Genomic DNA, 23,301 nt, shown 5'->3' on the forward strand with positions numbered 1-23,301 from the left:
CGTGCGCATGTGCGTGTGTGTGTGTGGGAGAGATATATCTTTAACTAGATGATGAGTTCCCTGAAAACAGACTCATATTTCTTTCTTTAATAGCATCTTTATCAATATCTAAGATCTCAGAGCATAGGTGATATAAATAGTCCACACTTGGAGATTTCATATTCTTATGGGGACAACTGATTGTTGGCCTGTGTAATGCATATCATTGTTCTCCTCTAAAATGAGAATCACACATGCTCCATTTCTGCCTCCAGTTTATCATTATTTTTCAAATGGGTGAGTACCATAGGTTCCTGACCTGGGACATCTCTGAAATAAAACCAGTGCTTGAGAAATCAAGTGCCAAGTACTTTTTCAGAAGCAGTTCCTCCAAGCACAGCAGAAAGGAGAGGAGTGGAAATAGGAACCTATTACCATGTCTTTTAAATACTCTACTTTTGGGGACATTTCAAATACTGATTCTAACAACCTAAGTTACTGCCTTTGGAGAGTATGGAAAAGCTTAGGGCTTGAAACAGCCAGTAACTATTAGCTGCAGTAGAAAAATTTCTTTCTATCCAACACACATCATAGCAGGTTCTTAGCCTTGATTGTGATGCATTGATTATTTCCTGCAAAGTCCAGGGGAAGAAATTAAATGTCAATATTTTATCAGGTCATAGAAGAAATACAATGATAAAACACTCAAGATATAGACTTAACACTGGTCACAATCTCAGATACACTGCTTGCTTCTTCAACTGAAATTAAATCAACAGTAAAATGCACCAGAAGCCATTTTAAGGAAACCTTTGGAGAGTATCACCTTTTGGTAATTTATCACTAAGGAAATACTGGGAACTGGCCTTTTTGTACCACTCAAATCTCATGTTAAATCACCTCCCTGACACCCTATCTCACTATGCTCTAGTCCCACCACTTTGCTTTCATGACCTCGTAAATGCCATGCTTCTTTCCACTCTGCGGTGTGCAAACATGCAGCTCCCTCTACTTAAACTATTCACCCTTCTCCCTTCTCCTTGGCTAACATCTATGCATTGTTTTTAATTTTTTAATTAAAAAATGTTTTAGAGAGAGAGAAAGCATGAGTGGGGGGAGAGGAGCAGAGGGAGAGGGAGGGAGGGAGGGAGGGGGAGAGAGGGAGAGGGAGAGGGAGAGAGAGGGAGGGAGGGAGAGGGAGGGAGGGAGGGAGAGGGAGGGAGGGAGGGAGAGAGAGGGAGGGAGGGAGAGAGAGAGAGAGAGAGAGAGAGAGAATCTTAAGCAGGCTCCACACTCAGTACAGAGCCTGATGAGGAGCTCGATCCCACAACTCGGGGATCATGACCTGAGGCTAAATCAAGAGTCAGATGCTCAACTAGACTGAGCCACCCAGGTGCCCCTAACACCTATTAATTTTTTAAATTTCAGCTTAACCAGCACATCCCAAGACAGACCTTTTCTGACAGCTTATGTTCTAGTTGCCCTACACTGCTCTGTACTACCCTATTCTTTCCCTTTAAAGCATTTATCAGAATTCCTCATTATATATTTGTTTGAGTGTTTATTGATAATGTCTGTCTCTGCTATAAGACTATAAAGCTAACCAAATCAGGGATCAAAACTGATTTTTTCACCTTGCGATTCCTGGTCTGCACCCCCATATATGACACACAATAGATGTTCTTTAAAAGTATGGTTTTCTAGAATATTTGTTAATAGTTATTACCTGATCGCTCATTATATATTCTCTAATACTGTTCTTACACACACATGCACACACCATACACACATTTGGTTTTCAGTCAAACTGGGTGTAGCAGATCTGTACAATCATGAACATTTAAAAACCAATGAAATCTCCCTCATTCTCCTAAGATCTACATTTGCCTTATTCTCCAAAGCTAACCATATGTATGAAAGCTCATGCATTGTAAAATGTATACACACCCTTCTGATTCTTCAATTCTTACCCTTGTCTAAACCAGTCTCCACCCTGTTCAATTTTCAGGAAGAAAAAGAACAGAACACTAGAGACTGGGTGGGAAGATCTTTATATGCCAAGAAGTCTGACCCAGTGAACTATTTCAGTCAAACACACAGTTTGAATTGGATTGCCCGATTGCTGAGAAGGGCTTTCTGGATTAGACAGTTCATTAGTGGCTCAGCCAGTTTCTAGGACCTGTCGGTCTTTGCTCTGTGTGCCTGGAGTTAGCAAAGTGACAGAGTGAAGGCTGCTTGAGTGACAGGTGCCAGTGAGTCACATGGAATAACGGGTGAAACAGCAGCTACCCAGAGGCACCAACCACACCCTTAGGCTCAGGATCCCAAAAGTGTACACAGCTAAAAATGAGGCTTGGTGTCAATGGAAAACTATTTGCTGAGCACCTTCTATGTGTCTAATCTGGGGCGTTGTTCCGAGAAGTAATTCTAGGAAGTAGTCAACAGCAGTCTTCCAGCCCCTGTTTCAATTCCAGCTCCACTAGTCGGCAGAGATAGCTAATGTTGGGTATAATTCTTAATGTCTTTCTCCACACTGCTTACCTAATCTGTAACATGGGAGTGGTATTATACGGAGGATGAAATGAGTAAATTTATGCAGGGCACTTAGAATGGTGTTTGACACACATAAACACTAAATAAGAATTAGAATAATACCTTACCCAAAAGTAATATAATGAATGATAAACAGTATCACTTCTCCATTCACAGCTTTGCCATGTATAACAGATGTGCCTTAGGACAAATTACCTGGATTCTCTGAATCTTAGTTTCATTATTTGTAAAATAAAATGATACTGGTACCATTTTGGAAGAGCATTAGGAGGATTAGATGAGATAAGGAAGAGAACACCAACCGCAGTGGATGGTCACATCTGACCAGCAGGGTGGTTTTATTTAACGCTGCAATATTAGTCCACGAAAAGATTTCCAATTTTTTGAATCATATGTTTACCTTTAGAAATTATGAAATTGCATATAAACAATCCAGATTTTCAGTTTCTTTAGAAGTCAATAGATGGGTGCCACTGGATTGGCATTCCCACATGGCCACTCCTGGCTTGAGCTGGGACTTGTGGCTGCGCCCTTTAGAAAGGAACAAGGTCTTAAATTTACCTCTTCTCCCACCACTTCCTACTGGTCCCCAACCTTGAGGCCAAATGTCAGCTCCCATTTATCCTCCAAAGGCTTCTCTCTACTGCTCTGCTTTCATTTTTGGTGTTACTTGGCCTCTGTAGGTATCTGAGTTAGCAGGGGCTGGTCTTAAGGGCTTGCAGGCATCCTCTGGACACTGTTACCTCTATAAGCCTGCATAAAAGGAAGCAACCCCTTTCTCCACATAGCTCGAGGCCATTTGTCTCCACTGGCAAACAAGAGTGTAGAATGAGTCAATTCCAGGGCTAAAGGCTGGCTTCTCCACTGAGCTGAGCACCTCCTTGAAGAATAGCCTCCGATCCAAGAATCGGCCCCATAAATTCATAATTTACTCACCCCGAGTCTTCTTCAGTTCCATTTAGACTGAGGGTAAAAGATATGGGACAAAAGTTAGGGGTGCTATACAATAATGCCGTAGAACCAAGTTTTCTAAAATATGTCCTATGGATTATCAGTCCCTCAAGATTCTGATCCTTGAGTGAAAAAAAGTCAAAATACTTTTGGGAAACTGCTTACACTTATCTTGTGTCATGGGGACTCATCTGGGAAAGTCAGTAACTCAGAAATCCTGTGAGAAAGAAATTCATCCTCAATTCATTCAACAGCTATTTACTAAGCACCTACTATGTACTGGGCATTCTTCTAGGTATTGGGGATTTGGCGCTGAAACACAGTAACTCTGAATTCAGGTAACTTATTCTAGTGTAGAATAAAGAACGATGCTTCACTCCATTTTATGTCTTGCAAAACTTACTTCCAGAGGCCCTTCATGATGAAAGAATGGTGGAGATTTTTCTCCTATTAATGCTTAACAAAGTAAGACCACTCTAGAACCCTTCTTTTTTTTTTTTTTTTTTTTTAATTTTTTTTTTCCAACGTTTTTTATTTATTTTTGGGACAGAGAGAGACAGAGCATGAACGGGGGAGGGGCAGAGAGAGAGGGAGACACAGAGTCGGAAACAGGCTCCAGGCTCCGAGCCATCAGCCCAGAGCCTGACGCGGGGCTCGAACTCACGGACCGCGAGATCGTGACCTGGCTGAAGTCGGACGCTTAACCGACTGCGCCACCCAGGCGCCCCTCTAGAACCCTTCTTACTGAGAGAAACACACAATTTTTTCTTGAAAGGTCAATGGACCCATGAGGGCAGACTTACTTGGGAAGAACTACAGGCTCACCTGGGGTCTCAGATTTGGCAAAGGTTTTTTGAGAATATCACACAAAGGGTTAACTTGACTTTCACCTCAAAAGTAGAGTGTTTTTCTCTGCATCTAATATGAGCCAGTTGGAAATGTATTTGTTTTTCAGTGTTTAATCTTCTGCATCACCCACTGTTGATTAGATTTAATTAATTTATGTTTCTAATGAATTTAGAAACTCACAGTGCTGTAGCAGGAAAATTTTCAGACAGCATCTGGCCACCAAATGGATTGATTACCTTGTCTGCAAAAGTCTTTCAAACATCTGGGGCCTGATTTTGTGAAACATCCAGAAGCTCTTTCAGAGGTAAGAAACGCCCATTGAGGGGAGAGAGGGGGTATTAGAAATAGGTAGGGTTTGCTTTGATCTGTAAATCTGGATTCTGGCACTCCCCCAATATGAAATCACATTTTGCTGCTCATTGGCACAGTTTCAGTGGCACCAAATAGACCGATCTGAATCTATTTTGTTTGACATAATCAGAATCTACCAGGCCTGAGCCCAGGCTGACACCCAGTGAACTCTTTTGGCACTTCCTTCCATGTGGAGGCTCCTGCTGATCATTAAGATGAAACATTTATAGAAAGCATTTAGAGAGAAGCACTTTGCTCTCATTCATTCAACAAACATTATCGGGGGCCCACTGTGTCTGGCACGGAGCCACTGAACCTCTTGGTTAGCTGCTCTTGGCAACTACCCTAGAAAGTAGGCAAACACTCTTCTCCCATTTTCATAGTTACGAACAAGTACTATACAAATAATAATTACTAAAATTAATATCAACACCAATAGGGGATATATAGACAGACAGACACACACACACACACACACACGCACACACACACACGCACACGCACACACCCCAGACTCTATAGGAAGCACTTTATATGCATTCACTCATTTAAGCCTCACAATAAAACCATGAGGAAGATGTTATTATCACTCCCATTTTACAGATAAAAGTACTAAGGCAAGGAGAGCCTTTGTGACTTGTCCAGATAACCCAGAAACCCTTGGCAGAGCCTTCCAATATAGGCAGTATGCCTGTGCTGTTAACCGATTTGCATTAGTATGTCTGGATAACATTTATGAAAGACTTACTATGTGTTAGACATTATCCTAGGGGATCTGGTACATTTATATTTTAATTACTCACACCTAATACAGTGGGTATCACTATTTCCCAGCAGGGAAGCTGAAGCCCAGAAACATTAACTTTTCAAGGTCACAAGGAGGGTTGGTCATAGACTAGGCTTTAACTCAGGTCTGTAGGCCTGCAAAGGCCACATTTTGCCTACTGAATCACCTGCTAACAGACATATGGTAAAGAGGTGGTGTGACCTCTGTAGCTTGCTCAAAAGTACACAGGAAACCTGCTGGACAAGTCAGAGGAGAAGGGTGGCCTGGCAAATCAGCAGAGCTGAGACTCCAGAAGAAAGGAGATAAAGAATGTACAAAATGTAAGAAACTTGCTCCATCTTAAAGAGGTAGGTGAGAGATGGAAGTCTGATTGCCTGACTGGTTTTTCTGGCTCAACTTTCAAGAGAAATGATGGACAACTAGGTGGGCTACTTACGATAAAAACAACAGTGCACAGGCCTGCCACACTAAGCATCTGAAATTTTCTGAACAATAGATGCAGACTGTTGCTCAATCAGGTTGTCAGGATTCCATGCTGGTGCTGATAAACCCTGGTTTTTCATGATACGATATCATTTACTAAGTCTGGTTACTTCTCTGATTTGAAAACCCCATTGTCTGTGACCATTCTTTTCTTGCCCAAGCCTCTTCCTTGACACAGTCACCTACCTTCTTTATTCCTTCCTATATGCTCCTTCTCTACCTGGAACCCCTTCCATCTCAATCTCCTCTTTGGCCTGGCTAATTGCTATTTGTCCTCAAGCCTCAGGTTGGGAGCCTCTTCCTCCAAGAAGCCTTCTTTGACTTTATTATTCTGGGTTTGGTGCCATTTTAAGTGCAACCTGTGCTTCCTTCTAGTTCAGCACACATTACAGTGGAAAGTAACTGCTTCTTTGTTTGTGGGTCTCCTCAGTGAGACAGCATGCATTGACTACTATTGTAGCCCCAATGCAAGGGTATGGTACACAATAGGGATCCAATACATATTGAAAGTGATGGATGGAGGGACGGATTGTCAACTTTGTAACACCCTCTTGGCTGGTCTCCTTGTTTGAAATCTCTCACCTCCACACTCAATGCTACATCCCAGAAGTCATTAAACTTTTCTGTAAACCTCATTCATGTTGTTTTCTTTTTTATTACTTCCCTTGAATACTCACATGGAAGTCAGATAGTGGTATCTCAGGGGTGGGAAGCAGTTCAGTCAGAGGGGGCATAGAGTCCTAGAAGTGTCCTATACCTTGATCTTGGTAATGGTGACAAGAATGTATAGGTATGTAAAAATCAATGAGCTAAACATGAGTAAACAATGCTCTACTTTAAGTAATTAATACCTGAATACAAATAAACATATCCCTTGAAGGCTCACTGTGTTGACAGGATAATATCTGGACCTTCTCGCTCCAGAGTTTGAGGTTCTTCACTCATGGCCCACTTGTTAAGTTCCTTGTTCAAATTTACTTCACTATAAAACACATGCTGTGATCTGCTCACAAGTCTCCAAACTCTTGTCATTTCACTCCCATCTCTATGCTTAAAATCATGCTGTCTTATCCTAATTGATCATTTCTCTTCCTTCTTCTTTGACCTTTTGACAGCTTTCCCCATTCTGGAAGGACCAGGATGAATCTTCCTTCATGAACCTCATTAGCCTCTCTTTTCTCTGAACCCCTGACTACTGTGTCTGGTTACTCATACAGGGGAACACTTCCTAAAGACTGTAGGCTCTTTGAAGGCAGAGACTTTATCTCATTTCCAATTTTGTTTTTTTATTTTTTAAACGTTTTTATTTATTTTTGAGACAGAGAGAGACAGAGCATGAACGGGGGAGGAGACACAGAATCTGAAACAGGCTCCAGGCTCTGAGCTGTCAGCACAGAGCCCGACGCGGGGCTCGAACTCACAGACCCGCGAGATCATGACCTGAGCCGAAGTCGGACACTCAACCGACCGAGCCACCCAGGCGCCCCCTCATTTCCAATTTTTATATTTAGTATAGTACCTGGTACAATGGTGGATTCTAAATATGTACTTGTTATGAATATCATGAGGGCCCATCTATGTGCTCAGACCCATGGCAGTTATGAGCTTGCATAGAGATTAAAAAGACAAGTTGTCTGTATCATCTAGGATGAAACCTTAGTGTGGCTGTTAAAACCATGGACATAGGATTCATACATGGTTTCAAATCCAGGTGTCACAACTCAGTGGCTCTGTGATCGACCGTACTCAGCTGCCATCATCAAACTCTGCTTCCTCATCTGTATCATGGGGACCTTCTCATTAGCGTTGTTGTGAGAATTACATAAGAACATGATTATTTTATTAGTGAACACTGAATTAGTCATTTTGCTAAAAAGAACAATCTTATCCAAATAAAAGTCCATGCCCTTAATAGTATCAGGCAAAGGATTCAGCCCAGTGGCTAATTCACAGGAACATTTAACACACAGCAGATATTATTATCAGAGATATTCAATGGAGGAGTATAGTTTCAGGGAGGAAAACCTATGAATTGGTAAAAATGGAGAAGGCAAAAAAAAGTGGGTGCATTGTGAGATGTATACCCGTGTACATAAACACAGAATGAATTTAATCCAAAACAAATTCCTTTGGGAAATTCCATCACATCCCATTACCACGGTCCCAAAGGCAAGAGCTGGCCTCTGATCTTTACATATTTAATATCTTTGAAAAAATTCTGAAACCATAACCATCTTGACATGGTACACAAAGGCAAGTATGTGTGGGAGTTGTATGCAAAATCATGGTCCTTTACTTCCAGCTCCCAGAATTCTTTAATCATCCTAATTCCTCATGCTTCTCTGCCAACTTTTGACCTTAGGATAGCTCTTTGATTGCTCAATAGGATTTGACAGCAAGGAAGGGGGAACACTGAGGAACACGTTCTCCGTGCACCCTTACACACTCACTGAAAAGACACCAGTTTAACAATTTTAATTCATATATACTTCTACTCATGTAATCAATAATTCATGGCAATTCCTCTGCAGCATTTTAGTGACAACAGAAAGGGCAGGATATTTCTTCTTTTCCCTTTGCCTTCCTTTCTTCACTTAGTCGTGCCTGGAGCCTGGAGAGTACAGAATCTCAAGAAAACAGTTTCCATGGTGATTCTCTCTTTGAGTACCCGACTGTATTTTGCTCTTTCTGGAGTGAATTAATGCTTTTTATTGCTTTCATGCTAAATATATTGAAGATTAGATTTGAGTTCCTCTGCAGTGATACAGTTTTATCAGGAAAATAGAAAGTAAAAACACAGCATGAAGAAACTATATCTTTCTGTCACTACACTATCCGAAAGGAAAAAAAAAAAAAACATTTCAGAGGAAAAAATAACCAGCCACAGGGAAATGGATGCAGGTGTCTGGAAGCTTGGATATGCATGTGTGCATCTCAATGTTAGAAAGCCTGTCTTGAGAGGAAATTGTCTTAATTCCTCCATATGTTGAAGGTGGTACAAGTTGACCACGAAACACTGAGTTAAAAGGAATAACTTGATTTTTAATGTACTACCCTCTTCGCAGCACAGAAAATACAAGAGTGTGTAGGAACAAGGACATCTTCAAACTCATAATACCTTCCCTACTCTATACTTATTAAGGAGAGTCTTGCTTTCTACCAAAGCTAAATAACTGGCCTTCCTTACTTTTCAAAATTGCTAGATGACTTTCCCAACACTTCCCATGGCACTCTGAATTTCCTGACATAGAACCTATCCCACTAACAATTACCATCCACTCATACAGCTTCCCCACAAGACCCTAAAAGGTCAGGACCTGTGCCTTCCCCATTCACTCCCTTATGACCAGCACAGCACATGAAGGAAAGGAAAATGAGGAAAATGACACTGTGAATGGGTAACTTTGGCAGTGAGGTCTCCTTTGTAAAATATCAAAGGGCTGTTATGTCAGAGGAAGAAGGAATCGTGTGTAAATAAAAAATAAATCTGAGCAATAGCTCCTGGTTTTCATGGGCTCTCCTTCCTTCTCTTGGGGCATTCAGGAGTTAAAGGGAAGAATTGGTGTTGGGGGGGGGGTGCTGTGGGCAAAGAGCGGTACCATCCAACAAGGCTTCCTTCTCTGCCATTATACACCTACCCTATGTGGCCTGGAGTCAAATCATCACTAGACACCAAATAGCTGGAGGAAAACTGGGTGGTTAGCCAATTTGAGGCAGGTAATAAACACCTATATCAAATCAGGTACCGTCCTAGCTGCACCTGGTGACAGAAGTGAGCACAAGACTTTTTGCCCCCAGAAAATTTAGAGTGCAAGAGAGAGACATTTCGGGAGATCATGTGGAAGCGGATGGAGTTGAGTACCAACAGAAACCCTTGGTTATTGATAACGATGCCAACAATTAATATTTACTCCTAAGTATGCTAGGTGTTTTTTAAGCACCATATATGCATGAACTCACTCAGAACACATTCTCATAACACATCTATAAGTTGGTACTATTATTTCAATTAGCAAAGAAAAAACTGAGGCTTAGGAAGGCTACATAACTTGCCTAACATCCTAAAGCCACTCAGTAGTAGAGCCAAGATTCAAACCCAGACAGTTGGATCCTTGAGTATCTTAACAACGACAAGCCTCTGAATCTAAGGCTCATGGGATCTCACTTAAGAAAGCTAGGAGACACTTCCCACAGTTTCCTTTGCTGTGTAAATTACCCAAAGCTTACTCCATTTGTGAGGCAGCTCTACAAAGGGGTCCTTCTGGAACTCATTTTCTAGAATATCTAAATTCAAAATTTACTAATAGTATACTGCATTTCACTCAATAGAACACAGTGGCAAGAACAAGGTCTCAGGGTATTAACTCCGAGACACTTCCCTTCATTTCAAAGAATGTGGATCCCCTCCACTATGTGAAATGTATGCATTAAATTAAAAAAGAATAGGAAGGAAGTGTATTAAGGCTCAAAGAGCAAGATTGTGAGGCTTTAAATTTTGCTTTTTGCTTCATTGAGATAATTTTCTCAGTTTTCTATAATGGGCATATATAATTTTAACTGTGACAAAATAACTCACTTAAGAAATGCAATGACTTTCAACAAAAGGAAAGCAAAGATGGAAGAGAGAGACATTGATTTAGTGACTGTTATCTTTTAGAGCTCAGAATTAGGAAGGAAAAACAAAGTTGAACCTCCAGCATTATCTGTCCTGCCCTGCATGACTCCCATGCATGGAATACTTTGAAATGAGACCCTTCTTCCATATTTAGTTACAAGGATTATTACTTATCGGGCAGTGAAAACGGAAGTGTGTTTGTTTTCACCAAGGGAGAGAATGGGGCTCAGAGATCATGTTCTTTGCGCACTCCTTACCTCAGAGTTAACCAGTCTCTGTGGGTCTGTTGGATTCCAGAGCCTGTCAGTTCACACTTCCCTCCTGCCCTTCCCAACCGGACAAAGTCATGCTCCCACACGTGTGTAAGGTTAACTTTTATCATTAGAAAAAACAGCCTGAAGAGTCGCGGGGAATCTGATCAGGAAATGTAGACAGAGATATGCTCTGCATTTTCAGAAGAAACTGATGAGGTCTTTGAGGCGCTTAGTGGAAAGCAGGAGGGGGAAAGCTCTAGGGCGCCTACAAGGTGTGAGTTTGGAGAGAAAAACACAGATTAGATGTGTCTTCCTGCCGGAGCTACATGTGGCATGCCAGCTGGCTCCTTTTCCAATTGCCTCTTTATTAGCGACTCCAACAATCATATTTTGCTAATCTTCTCATAAATAAAATATCATACATATCACAAAGGCATCCCTGATGGCAGACTGCACTCCAAGTTAGCTAGAATGGATGAAGTGAAAACAGGGCAGCTTCAGGTATATATAATTATTGCAATTACTGGCATCGTAAATGTCTGCAAAATCGGCAGTGCGGCTGGGTGCTTGATGTTCTGTGCATCCCCAGGAATACAGGCTGCTGCTGTGACTTTTCAGGGTCTTACGGTATCTGTTTAGGGGCTCTCTTTTTATAGTCCTTGGCAGAAAAATAAAATTATTTTGCCAGAGATTTTATACCATACTACATCTGTTGTTCAATAATTAGCATCTTATATAGCAGAGAGAAGGTCAACTTGCATTTCTATATATTCTCCTCTCCCTCTTCATTTTCCCTGGCCTCCCAGAGAGGATAACCAAGTAATTAAGAGCTTGGGCTTTGAAGTCAGAAGGATCTGGGGTCAAAGCACAGTTCTGCCACATATTAACTGTAAGATCTTGGGAGTGTCAGTCACTCTCATTCCCAATTTCCTCCTCGGTAAACAGTGAAGAAAATCTTTCCTGTTTTATAGCTTAGTTGTGAGGATTCAGTGAGATAATGTGAATAAAGGAGCTGGCATCTGATGAGTCCTTAATAAAGGTCAGAAAGACGGGAAAAAATAGGACATGAGGGACAAAAATGTGGGGGCAGAGTGGGTATGTTCATTGAGATTTTTTGTCTTTCTTTCCTCCATGAGAAGTTTATCATCTCACATTGGGTTCAAACTAATTTCTTTTATCTATATTGTTGGCTATAGCTTTCCTTCCCTACCCCAAAGTTAGAACCATAAATATCTCCCACTGATGCGATGATTAAGATAAGGTCCAAGGACTCTTTCCTCATTTACTGTTTAAAAACAATCTTTTGTGGAGATTTTTGATGAATTGTAGGGATATTTATGACTCAGGCCTCCTGGCAAAGTCCCCTGATGCTGACTCATTCGTTACCCGGGGAGGGAAGGAGGCAGCTGAAATCATCATTCATTTATTCTGCTTCTCAGTTATGGTGAAAGGTCAGAGGTAAGCCACTCAGTACAGGGCTCAGTAGAAGAATCAGATTTTCAATAACGTCTTCTTGACCTCAAGAGAAAAAAGAATTTCTTTTTTTAAATGTTTATTTTTGAGAGAGAGAGGGAGAGAGAGACAGAGAGAGCACAAGGGGGAGAGGGGCACTGAGAGAGGGAGACACAATCTGAAGCAGGCTCTAGGCTCTGAACTGTCAGCACAGAGCCCGACGCGGGTCTCGAACTCACACGCTGTGAGATCATGACTCACATGACTGAGCCACCCGGACACCCCAGCAAAAAAGAATTTCTAACAAACATATACTCATGAAAAGGTTTGCAAAGTCCTCCTTAACACAAATGCCACAGAACTGCTAAGTGACAATATTCTGAGCAGTGCCTCTGGCTTCCAGCTCCAAACTCACAGAAACTCCTGCTCCTCTGCACAGTAAGTGAAAACCAAGTGACAGGTGACAGAGAGGGAGGAGGGACAGAAATAGAAAGGAGGCAGGATGTGGAAGTGCCACAGCGACTCTGGCCTTGAAATGAGGAATAAAGAGCAACCGTGCAGAGATAGAAAGGGAAATATAAAAGGTTTCCTAAAACAAGAATAGTACAATTTATGATTATTACCCTGAACAATAACAGCATTCATAACACCATCACTATCACACTATAATCACCCAGAAAGAAAATGTCTATAAAATTTACTAAATATAAGAAGTTCAGAAATATGCAAACCAGTAAAAGAGGAAGTACTGACAACTAACACTTCTGTGAGTACTTCGTGTCAGGGATGGGGTGACAAAGTCTAAATGCATTCTTTTCTTTAATCCTCAATCAGTACTAGGAGACTGGTTCTACGTCGACACACATTTATAGCTGGGGAACGTGATGGAGGCTTAGAAAGGTAAATAACTTGCTTGAGACCACACAGTGACCTATGAAGATGGTTTCTAAAGTCCGTTTTCTGCTACCACATCCTTCAGCAAAGGATGTGTTGAAAATACCATCCAGTACCTATAAATTACTGATCTATACATACTGTAAAAGTCATTTTGGAGTATTCCACATTAGTCTTGGCTCTAGGTATAGGATATGGGAGAAAATTTCACCCTCGTTTGGACTTCCAGGCCACTGTGAGCCCTTGGTATAGCTTCCTTTATAAAGGTATATCAGTGGGGCTGCTGTTTCATAATCTATAAACTACAGACAGGTAGCAAGTGGCACATTCAGTGTAAGTTACATGGCAACAAAGGATAAAATATATTGCCTTTTCAAAGTCTACGGCTGCTTGGTACAAAAAAATTATAATGGCATTACAGGATTGCTGATGTTTGCTTGAGGTCAATGTCAACAGAAATATTTTTGCAAGATATGAAATTGGACGGGTGGACATCTGTCTAGTTTCAATGAAACAGATGCTCCCAAGAGAGCTACCCTTGCCCCATGTTTTAAATAAAGGACTAACTTCTCTAGAGCCCATCTATCAACATTTGGTTTTCAGCAAGAAACATATGGTCTAATAGAAGCATATATACTAAGGCTTAAGACCAGAGAGGTAAGATGGTAGGATGTACTGAGTTCTCAAATGAAGGCTGTTCTTTCTAAGCCTGGGCTAGAGCTTTAGACCAAACCTTCCTCAGCAAGCCCGGGGCTGGCATCCAGTTTGAAAAGCACATGAGAAGATCTGCAGCGGCGAAAGCAAAGTGCACACATGCGCACGCACACACACGTACCATTGACATCGGGGCTGAATTCTGCTTGCCAGGGCCCTACCTCAAAGTCTTTGCAACATACTGGTTGGACAGTCCAGACCTTCTGTGTTGAATTTAGTTTCAATCATGACAACAACATCACTAGTAATAATAGTAGTAGGAGCAGTAGTAACAATGGCTAACGTAAGTAAGCATTTCCAAACACTGTTTTCAGTGCTTTATACATATTACCTCACAGGGTTGTTGTGAAGGTAAATGAGTGAGGTACTATTATTATCCCCTTTTAACAGATGGAGAAATGTATTAAGTGCTCTGAGTGTGATATTTCATTCATGCCTCCAAATTACCTACGTCGGTAATTCACGATTCCCATTTACAGATGAAGAAAGGGAGGCAAGAATGGTTACATGCTCAGAGGCCTACGGCTAGTAAGCAAAAGAGCTGGTCACCCCCAGGTTTGTCTGATTTCAAAGCTCATATTTTTCCCTGATATCCTGATGGTATCAGTATTTCCTCTCTGATCTTGTGGCCATATCCTACCCCCACCCCCCTCCAGCCTCCAATCCTTTCTCTCACTCTGCCTGTTCTAGTGAGACTGAGATGCAATATGTCTACTTCCTGCTGCCACGTGCGATAAAACCAATGCCTCACTCAAAGGGCTGGTGTGACAACCGAAATCCTACAATGTATGGAAAGGGTTTGCCTGGTACTTCCCAAATAAAGACCTGATTCTGATTACCGGAATCACATTACAGCTCTCACCATCCTCCCCTCTCCCTGCTAGGGACATTTCCTTCACAGGTCCAGAAGGGAGTTGAGGATGTATTTCCAAGGAGAGGAAGTAAGAGGACCAAGGGTTAACATGTGGGAGGTGGACTGTACCAGATGAGAGGCAAGGGAGAGGGGGAACAGCTTTGGATCTCATTGCTGGGAACCCTCATCTTTTTTTATTATTTGTATAAATCACTTGACTGTGAAGGCACCACAGACCAAAGCCTCTGAGTATGCCGATGATAATAAATTGGGTAGCACAATAAATAGTAAGGGAAACCAGGCTGCCAAATGAAGAAGGATTTAGATCATTTAAATCCTAGGCTATGGGTTGTCAAATCCAGTTTAATACTGGTAAGTGTGGGATAATAACTCAAAGCAAACACTCCTCCCATCCCAAACCCCCCAGCCGCAGCCCTTCCAACTACTTCTCTCACCCTTGCAAACAGAATGAGCACCCCAAGGGGATTTTCAGAATGAAAAGGGATGGTATATACTGACCAGAAATGAGCCCAAGTTATTACATAATAATCCCAGATGCCTCAGCTTGGGCTTAGAGCAAATACGAACAGCTAATAGAAAGCTGCAAGGTTCGATTAGCTGCAAAAGAGATTCTAAATCAGAGCAGGTTTTATACTGTTAAATTGGATGGGGAAAAAGAGTCTTGTGGTTGGATATAGTGGAGAGATGGAAAGGATTAGGGAAACATAGAGCCATGAGCATTGCTGGGTGGCTAAGGCATGGCCTCAGGGTGGAGTCAACTTGGAGGGTACTACGTCAAAGCACGAGACAATTTAGTCATCTGAATGGCCCATTCTCAGCAGCCCTAGCCATCCTTAGACCCACATTTGGAGACATGGCCTTGAGGGCGACAGAAGTAGGATCGTATTTAGTGACACTGGAATCTCAGCAATTGTAAAAGTCATTACTTGATTTGATGTTGATGAATTATTTTATTAGTTCAACAAATACTTACTGAACACCAAATATGTGCCAGGCATTGATTGTTCCAGAGCTGAAGGTCTATCACTATGCAAAACATGTGGTGGTGACAATGCTAGCAATTGAGCATTTACACCACACCATGTTCTTCACATTCAATTAGATCCTTTAGTCATCCCGACAATCCAAGGATTTACTGTTATGACATGAATTCATATGTAGAAGCCCTACCCCGCAATGTGATGGCATTTGGACGTGGGGACTTTGAGAGGTGATGAAGTTTAGATATGGTCATGAGGGTAGGGCCCTAATGATGGGATTAGTAGACTTGTAAGAAGAGACACCAGATACTGGCACATAATAGAGAGCCCAGAAATAAACCCATACTTAATATGGTCAATTAATCTACAGGCAAGAATATACAAAGAAGAAAAGATAGTCTCTTCAATAAATGGTATTGGGAGAACTGGACAGCCACATGCAAAAGACTGCAACTGGATCGCTTTTTTAACACAATATACAAAACTAAATGCAAAATAAATTAAAGACCTAAATGTGAGACCTGAAACCATAAAGCTCTCAGAAGAAAACATAGGTACTATTCTCTTTGACACTGGCCTTAGCAACTTTTTTCTAGATATGTTTCCTGTAGCAAGGGAAAGAAAACCAAAAATAAACTATTGGCACAGAGAAAGAAACCATCAATAAAATGAAAAGATAATCCAGTGAATGGGAGAAGATATTTGCAAATGACATATCTGATAAAAAGTTAATATACAAAATATATGAAGAATTTATACAACTCAACACAAAAAATCCTCATATAACCCAATTTTAAAAATGGGCAGAGGACGTGAATATACGTTTTTCCAAAGAAGACATACAGATGGCCAACAGACACATGAAAAGATGCTCAACATCACTAATCATCAGGGAAATGTAAATCAAAAGCACAATGAGATATCACGTTATACCTGTCAGAATGGCTGGTATCAAAAACACAAGAAGTAACAAGTCTTGGTGAGAATGTGGAGAGAAAAGTAGCCTCCTGCACTTTTGGTGGGAATGTAAATTGGTTCAGCCACTATGAGAAACAGTTTGGATGTTCCTCAAAAAATTAAAAATAGAAATATTGTATGAGCCAGTGATTCTACTACTGAGTATTTACCCAAAGAAACCAAAAAACACCACTTTGAAAAGATATATATACACACCTATGTTTATAGCAGCAATATTATGAAGCAACCTAAGCATCTGTTGATAGATGGATAAAGAAGATGTGATGTGCATACACACACACACACACACACACACACACACTGAAATATTATTCAGTCATAAAAAAGGAATGGAATCTTGCCATTTGCAACAAGAACAGACTCAGAAGGTATTTTACTAAGTGAAATAAGTCACACAGAGAAAGACAAATACTGTATCATTTCACTTATAAAAAAAGCCAATGAACAAAAACCAAAAAAGCAGAAACAGACCTGTAAATATAGAGAACAAACTGGTAGTTGCCAGCAAAGAGTAGGGAGATGGAAGAATGGGCAGAAAGGGTGAAGGGGAGTAGCAGGCGCAGGCTTCCAGTTATGGAATGAATATGTCACATGAAAGGTACAGCATAGGGAATATAGTCAATGGTACTATAGTGGTGTTGAATGGTGACAGATGGTAGCTAAACTTGCAGTGAGCATAGGATAATATTGAGAGTTGTCACATTACTGTGTTATATACCTGAAACTAATGTAACATTGTATATCAACCATGCTTCAGTAAAAAAAAAAAAAAAAGGTAAAAATAAAGTAAAATGACTTAAAAAACGAGGGACATCAAACAGCTTGCTTTCTTTCTTCTGTGTGAGGACACAGTGAGAAGTAGTCACCTGCAAGCCAAGAAGAGAGTCCTTGCTAGGAAAGTGAATCAGCCAGCACATTGATCTTGGACTTCTCAGCCTCTAGACTGTGAGAAATAAATTCCTGTTGTTTAAGCCACCCAGACTATGGTATTTTGTTATGGCAGCCGGAGCCGACTTATACAGTCACTATTATCATCACCATTTTATAAATGAGGACACTGAGGCTCAGAGAGATGAAGTAACCTGCCCAAGATCATGCAGGAAGAATAATCCTGACACCCATACCTCATCTGTTCAGAGGTCAGCTGCTTTTACACTGTTTCCAAAGGACGGAGTCAGTCCTAGCAATCACTGTGAGGAGTGACGACATCTCTGCTGGCTTTCCCCCACCCCAGCATCACCCCCTTTCCTAGGTGTACAGGTAGCTACATTTCACAAGTGCTATATGAACTAACATGAATTAGAATGTCCTGGCTCTGGTGTGATCTGGGAACTACTACTGACATCATCATGAGGCTATGAAATCAGGATTTTAGCTTTGTGTTCTCATCCCTGCTCTGCCCCAACCCCATAGGACACATCTCTGGGTCACTTTTGGCATCTCTAATTGGCTCTTTTCTTTTATTCTTAAGCCCAGTACTGGCCACCCAATAGAAGTCATGTGAGCCACATACATAATTTTAAATTTTCTAGTAGCAACATTAAAAAAAAAACAGGTAGAATAATCTATTTTATTTAACCAAATTTAATGAAAATATTATGATTTTAAACTGTAATGAGCAAAAAAATTATTAGTGGGTCTTTTCTGTCTTTTTTTCATACAAAACATCTCAGTTTGGACTAGCCACATTTCAAGTGCTCAATGGGAGGGAGTGAGCTCTAGCTGCATTCTGAATTTTCATGATCTTATCCTAACTATATTGTGTTATACTGTCCTATTAGATTATAAGAGCTGTGCTTTCTAGTGGTGTTTGAGTATCTAGCACATGCCAAGAATGTACTGAGCATTTTCATACACATCACATGTAACCCTTCCAGTAGCTCTCCTAGAAAGTATTGTTGGCCCTACACTACCCGTGAAGAAACTGAGCAAAATAAGTGGAGACTCCCAAGATTATAGGAACTATTTAATGTTATCTCTTCAACTTAGCACACTGCCTTGTCTAGAACATGGTTCAACAATATCCATGGAATGAATTAGCAACTCTGCAGAAGACTGGGATTTGAACCGACTCTGACTGATGTCAAAGATTTGTAGGCTTTCATTGATGTCACCTTAATTCCTATGGGTCTGTCACAGACCCTTAATGCAGTGTGAAGTGATTCCCCAATGCTGGTTAAATATACAAGTCTTTCATCTCAGTCAACTAATTTCTAGATGTGAAACTCTTCATCCAGGTATTATATTTACTGGTGTCTCCTTCCCCTTTGATGGTATCTAGTTTAACAAATAGTCTTTAGATACTTACTCAGATCAGCAGATTATGCTCAACCCCAGATGCACAAAGATCATCAACACATGATCCCACCCCCATCCTCCTAGTCTGGTTTGGAAGTCATGTTATACGAGTGTTTAATACAGTGAAGTGCTACTAAGAACCTGAGATTCTGACTGAGCTGGAAGTGACTATAAATACCATCTTATAATTTGCACTACATAATTTGGAGTAAATTATATACTATCCAGATTCCACAAAAGGAACTCTGCTGTTCCCAACATGAGGTTCTTGAAGGAAGAAACTCATACATTTTTACTCCCCAAAGTATTTTACAGAGTGCTAAGTAAATGACAGGTGGCCATCTCTTAATTAACTGGCCCAGCTCTGTTTCTGCTTCTGTGTGTACCAAGTAACCAAGAGTCAGATTCCTCATGGACAGAGTGGCTTGGTCAGACACGGTTAAAGTTCTAATTATAGACAGTACTTCTCAGAGAATAAAGAGGTAGGAAGGCTCTCCATTCTGACCTGAGAGAGCCTTGTAAGTAATTCTGTTGAGAGTTTTTTTTTTTATTAAATTGATTAATTAGTAAAGTAATTCATTCAAAAATTTATTAACTATTATGCATTAGCCAGTATGACTAGAACTAAGAGCATGCTAGTTCCTGCCCTTGAGACTTGCACTGTCTGGTGAGGAATATGGACTTGTAAGGAGGTAACTGTAGTATAGTATGATAGAAACTAAAACAAGGAAAAGTACAGAGTATTATGGTAACATGTAGGAGAGAAGCATCTAATTTGAACTTGGGGTTATCAGGGGAAGCCCTCTGGAGAAAGTATCCTAAATCTAGTGGGAAAGGATAAATCAAAGTCAGCCTGAACAAAGGCAAAAGTATACCAGGCATAGGGGACAGCTCCTAAGACCCCTGACAACACATTTGAGGACCAACAGAGACTTTAGTGTGATAGAAGCATGAAGTGCTGGGCAGGGCAAAAGAAAGAGGTGTATTCAAACGATACTACAGAAGAAAGCTTGAGATTCGTGACAAAGATCTTCATGGGCAACAGGAAGAGGAGACATCAAGGGTTTAAGGAGAGAAGTGAGAATTATGCTTTGAGAATATTATAGCCCTTCCTGTGTTTCATTATGGTACTTCTTACTTTCTGTAGTCATTGTTTGTCTATATACTTCTACCATTACACTACGAGCCTTAAGACAAGGCTCCTGTCTTATTTCTCTTTGTATCTCGAGTGACCAATGCAGTATCTACTAGATAATTGATGCTTGTTTAATGAAAGATATCTGTAGGAATCCTTGGTAGATTTGAGGGGACTCAGTCTGCTGAGGATGTATTATCACAGGGATCCTCAACTTAGATTCCTTGGATCTCTTGAAATTACAAGCAAAAATGTGGATGTAAATATGTACACATTTTCAGGAGTGAGGGATCATCACTTTCTTGAGATTCTCAAAGGTGTCTAAGACCTCACAATGATTATGAAGCACTGAATAAATACAGAATGTTGGGAAATGTGGTTTTTGAGCCTGGGTATAGCTAGTGAAGACCTCTCAAAGGCCAAATGCTCAAGGACAGTTCACAGCAAAAGCAGCAAAATGAAGAGCAGATACGGATTTCCAAGTGGAGGGGATGGAGAAAGGGTCAAGGACCAGTTCTATGGTGGGAAGATGATATGTGCAACAAAAGGGAAAAGAAACTTGGAGATGGAACAGCAGTTTCCCTCATGTCTTCTGGGTTAGCAATCAATAGCTACTACAGTCCTTAAAGAAAACAGTTCTAGGTAGAGCAGTATGGAACTGTGAAGTCACTACTGCAACAGGCCATTGTAGACAAAGGACCCTGAGAGGCCCAGAACCTAAGGAAGACAAGGTACCGATTGTCATCACTGGAAGAAAAAGATTTTGTGGAAGCCAACTCCCTCCCTTTGTCTTTTGTGAATTTGGGTCTGCAAACTTAAAATAGTTTTATTTGTTTGTTAATTAGTTAATTAATTATATTTTAGAGAGAGAGAGAGAGAGAGCAAGTGAGTCGGGGACAGGGAAGGAAGGAGAGAGGGAGGGAGGGAGAAAGAATCTCAAGCAGGCTCCAGGCTCAGTGCGGAGCCAAATATGCTGGGCTCAATCCCACCACCCTGGGTTCATGACCTGAGCTGAAATCCAAGAGTTGAACACTCAACTGAGTGAGCCACCCAGATGCCCCTTGAAATAGTATTTTTAAAAGACAGAAATTACACACACACACACACGGGAAAAATTTCTTGCTAGATATCCATTAAAATTTTATGATAATTCTGTCTCGATGTCAGAAAATTATTATTTTTTTTACATCACATAACTTAAAAAAAAATAAGCATGTTTTGCTTTTATAGGCATCACCTGGGGAAAATAATTCCATTTTGAAGATAGAATTATAGGATAAAGAATGCAAAAAAAAAAAGACAACTATTGTGATGATGGTCACAGGAAAGCATTGTACACATTCATGTTTCATAGGCCATGAAGATCATAATCACCAAAGAAACACATTAAAAATGCAGATTCCTGGGCCCAGCCCCAGTTCTACCGAATCAGACCCTTTAGGAAACAGGAACTGTGAATCTGCAACTTAAAAACTCCCCAGGTAACTCCTGTGCTGACCACAGGGACTTTGAAAATACCAGGTCAATAAAGGTGAGGCACGCTCAGTAAAGAAGTTTCAGAACCAGCAAGCAACCTTTCTTCTCCATATATGCACATGCCACAGGCACTAAGAAAGCATGGGGCAGAGGTGAGTTTATTACATCCTCTTAACTTTTTATTTAGTGATTTAGCTAAAGTGATTTTTTTCTACCTTCCAAAACATTCTCATATATATTTTTTAAAAATGTGCTTATAATCTGAAGTTGGACGTAACAGTGGCAGGGGAAGGAAGCCAGTGTAAATTATGGGCTGACAATGTTGTATATCCATGCAAATCCCACCTTTCTGAGAAGAGAGGATGAAACCACTAATGGTGTCCTTGTAGACAGCATACTTCCTTAAAGATACCTGAGAATTTTTCACCCTTTTATCCATCTAGATGCCAGGGTGGAATCAACAGCTGGGGGTATTAACACTCCAAGGGGCTGCCTCTCTCAGGTGGTGATGGATAATCCCCAGGGCTCTGAGGATCATGTAAGATCAGGAAGGGTGGATTTTTTTATAGCTGCAAGTCCTGCCTGTGCTAGAAAATTCCAATACTAAGACAACAATTTTAGGTCACCCAAATTTTAATTTATTCTATCATGTTATATTTGATACACCATTGCATGTCATCCCACGTTCTTTTGGAAGAGAATGGAGTAAAAATATTCTAGTTCAACAATCCTGTTTTGACAGATCAATATCAGCCTAGTTTCCAAATATAAACAAGTGGACTGAGTGCTCTTTCTATGCTTGTAGGTAAGACACTGTATTTTTTGTGGAGGGAGACTTGTCTGGGTTTGCATTACACTGGTGATTCTTCATGGAGGTAATGGGATTTCCTTAATCGAGCCCATTAGACTATCTTCTTGTAATTATCTCAGGGGCCAATCTGTCTATGTAATGGGCTCTGGAGGAATCAAACCTTCAGGTTCTTACAAAGGAAAATGTTGTGTACATGTCAGAAGAAAACCGTTTTGAAGAATTACTGGCTAACCATCTCAACAACAGCCGGGGGGGACTTTGCTGTGATACTGCAGGAAATTGCTGGATTTGGGACTTTATTGCTCCAAAGGGTATTTCTTTTTTCATGGGCGTTTTAATAAATCTAAAATGTGCATGATGCCAGTGGCACAGGGGACTCCACACCATCTGGTGAGGTTGGGCAGGCTGCTGCCTGCTCACTGTGGGAGGATACCAGAATCTTAAGGGTTGGAGAGACTGCCAAAATTCTGGATGGCTCTGGGTGTAACTAATGATTAGCTCTGCAGCCTTGCTGGATTGGACTGGCCAGTTGTCTTGGTTCCTTTCATCAGGACCACCAATGTCCCGACACAGTGGACACGTATCCCAACTTTTCAGCCAGAGCTACTACAAGATATTCACACTATGTGATGACAACCAACTTCCTCATTCTCTGTTTTGCAAATTTTAATGTGGAGTACAGAGAGAGTAGATCCATAGTGAAGAGGAAATCATGAAAAGCCAAGAACCAAATAATGAAAATATAACAGTATTAGTAATTGTGATGGGTTGAATTGGCCTCCCCAAAATTCATATGTTCAAGTCTTGACTTCTATATTGTGATTTGATTTGAAAATAGGGTCACTGCAGATATAATTAGTTAAAATG

At 40.8% G+C, this 23,301-nt stretch overlaps 1 protein-coding gene across 12 annotated transcripts in view; it reads right to left on the reverse strand.

Moving 5' to 3' along the window:
- The window catches only part of PPP2R2B (protein phosphatase 2 regulatory subunit Bbeta), a 314,800-nt gene that overhangs the window by 123,002 nt on the left and 168,497 nt on the right, over positions 1 to 23,301 (reverse strand). For 3 of the 12 annotated variants that reach the window (XM_042938584.1, XM_042938600.1, XM_042938593.1), the window contains one exon: positions 3,469 to 3,495. The exons of the other annotated variants lie outside the window; for them this stretch is intronic. In XM_042938584.1, coding sequence (XP_042794518.1) covers positions 3,469 to 3,490 — 22 coding nt within the window. In that variant the 5' untranslated portion in view covers positions 3,491 to 3,495. The remainder of the gene's footprint in view (positions 1 to 3,468; positions 3,496 to 23,301) is intronic. 12 annotated transcript variants of the gene reach the window in all.

The sequence above is a fragment of the Panthera leo genome, chromosome A1 (assembly GCF_018350215.1).
Source record: "Panthera leo isolate Ple1 chromosome A1, P.leo_Ple1_pat1.1, whole genome shotgun sequence".
NCBI lineage: Eukaryota > Metazoa > Chordata > Mammalia > Carnivora > Felidae > Panthera > Panthera leo.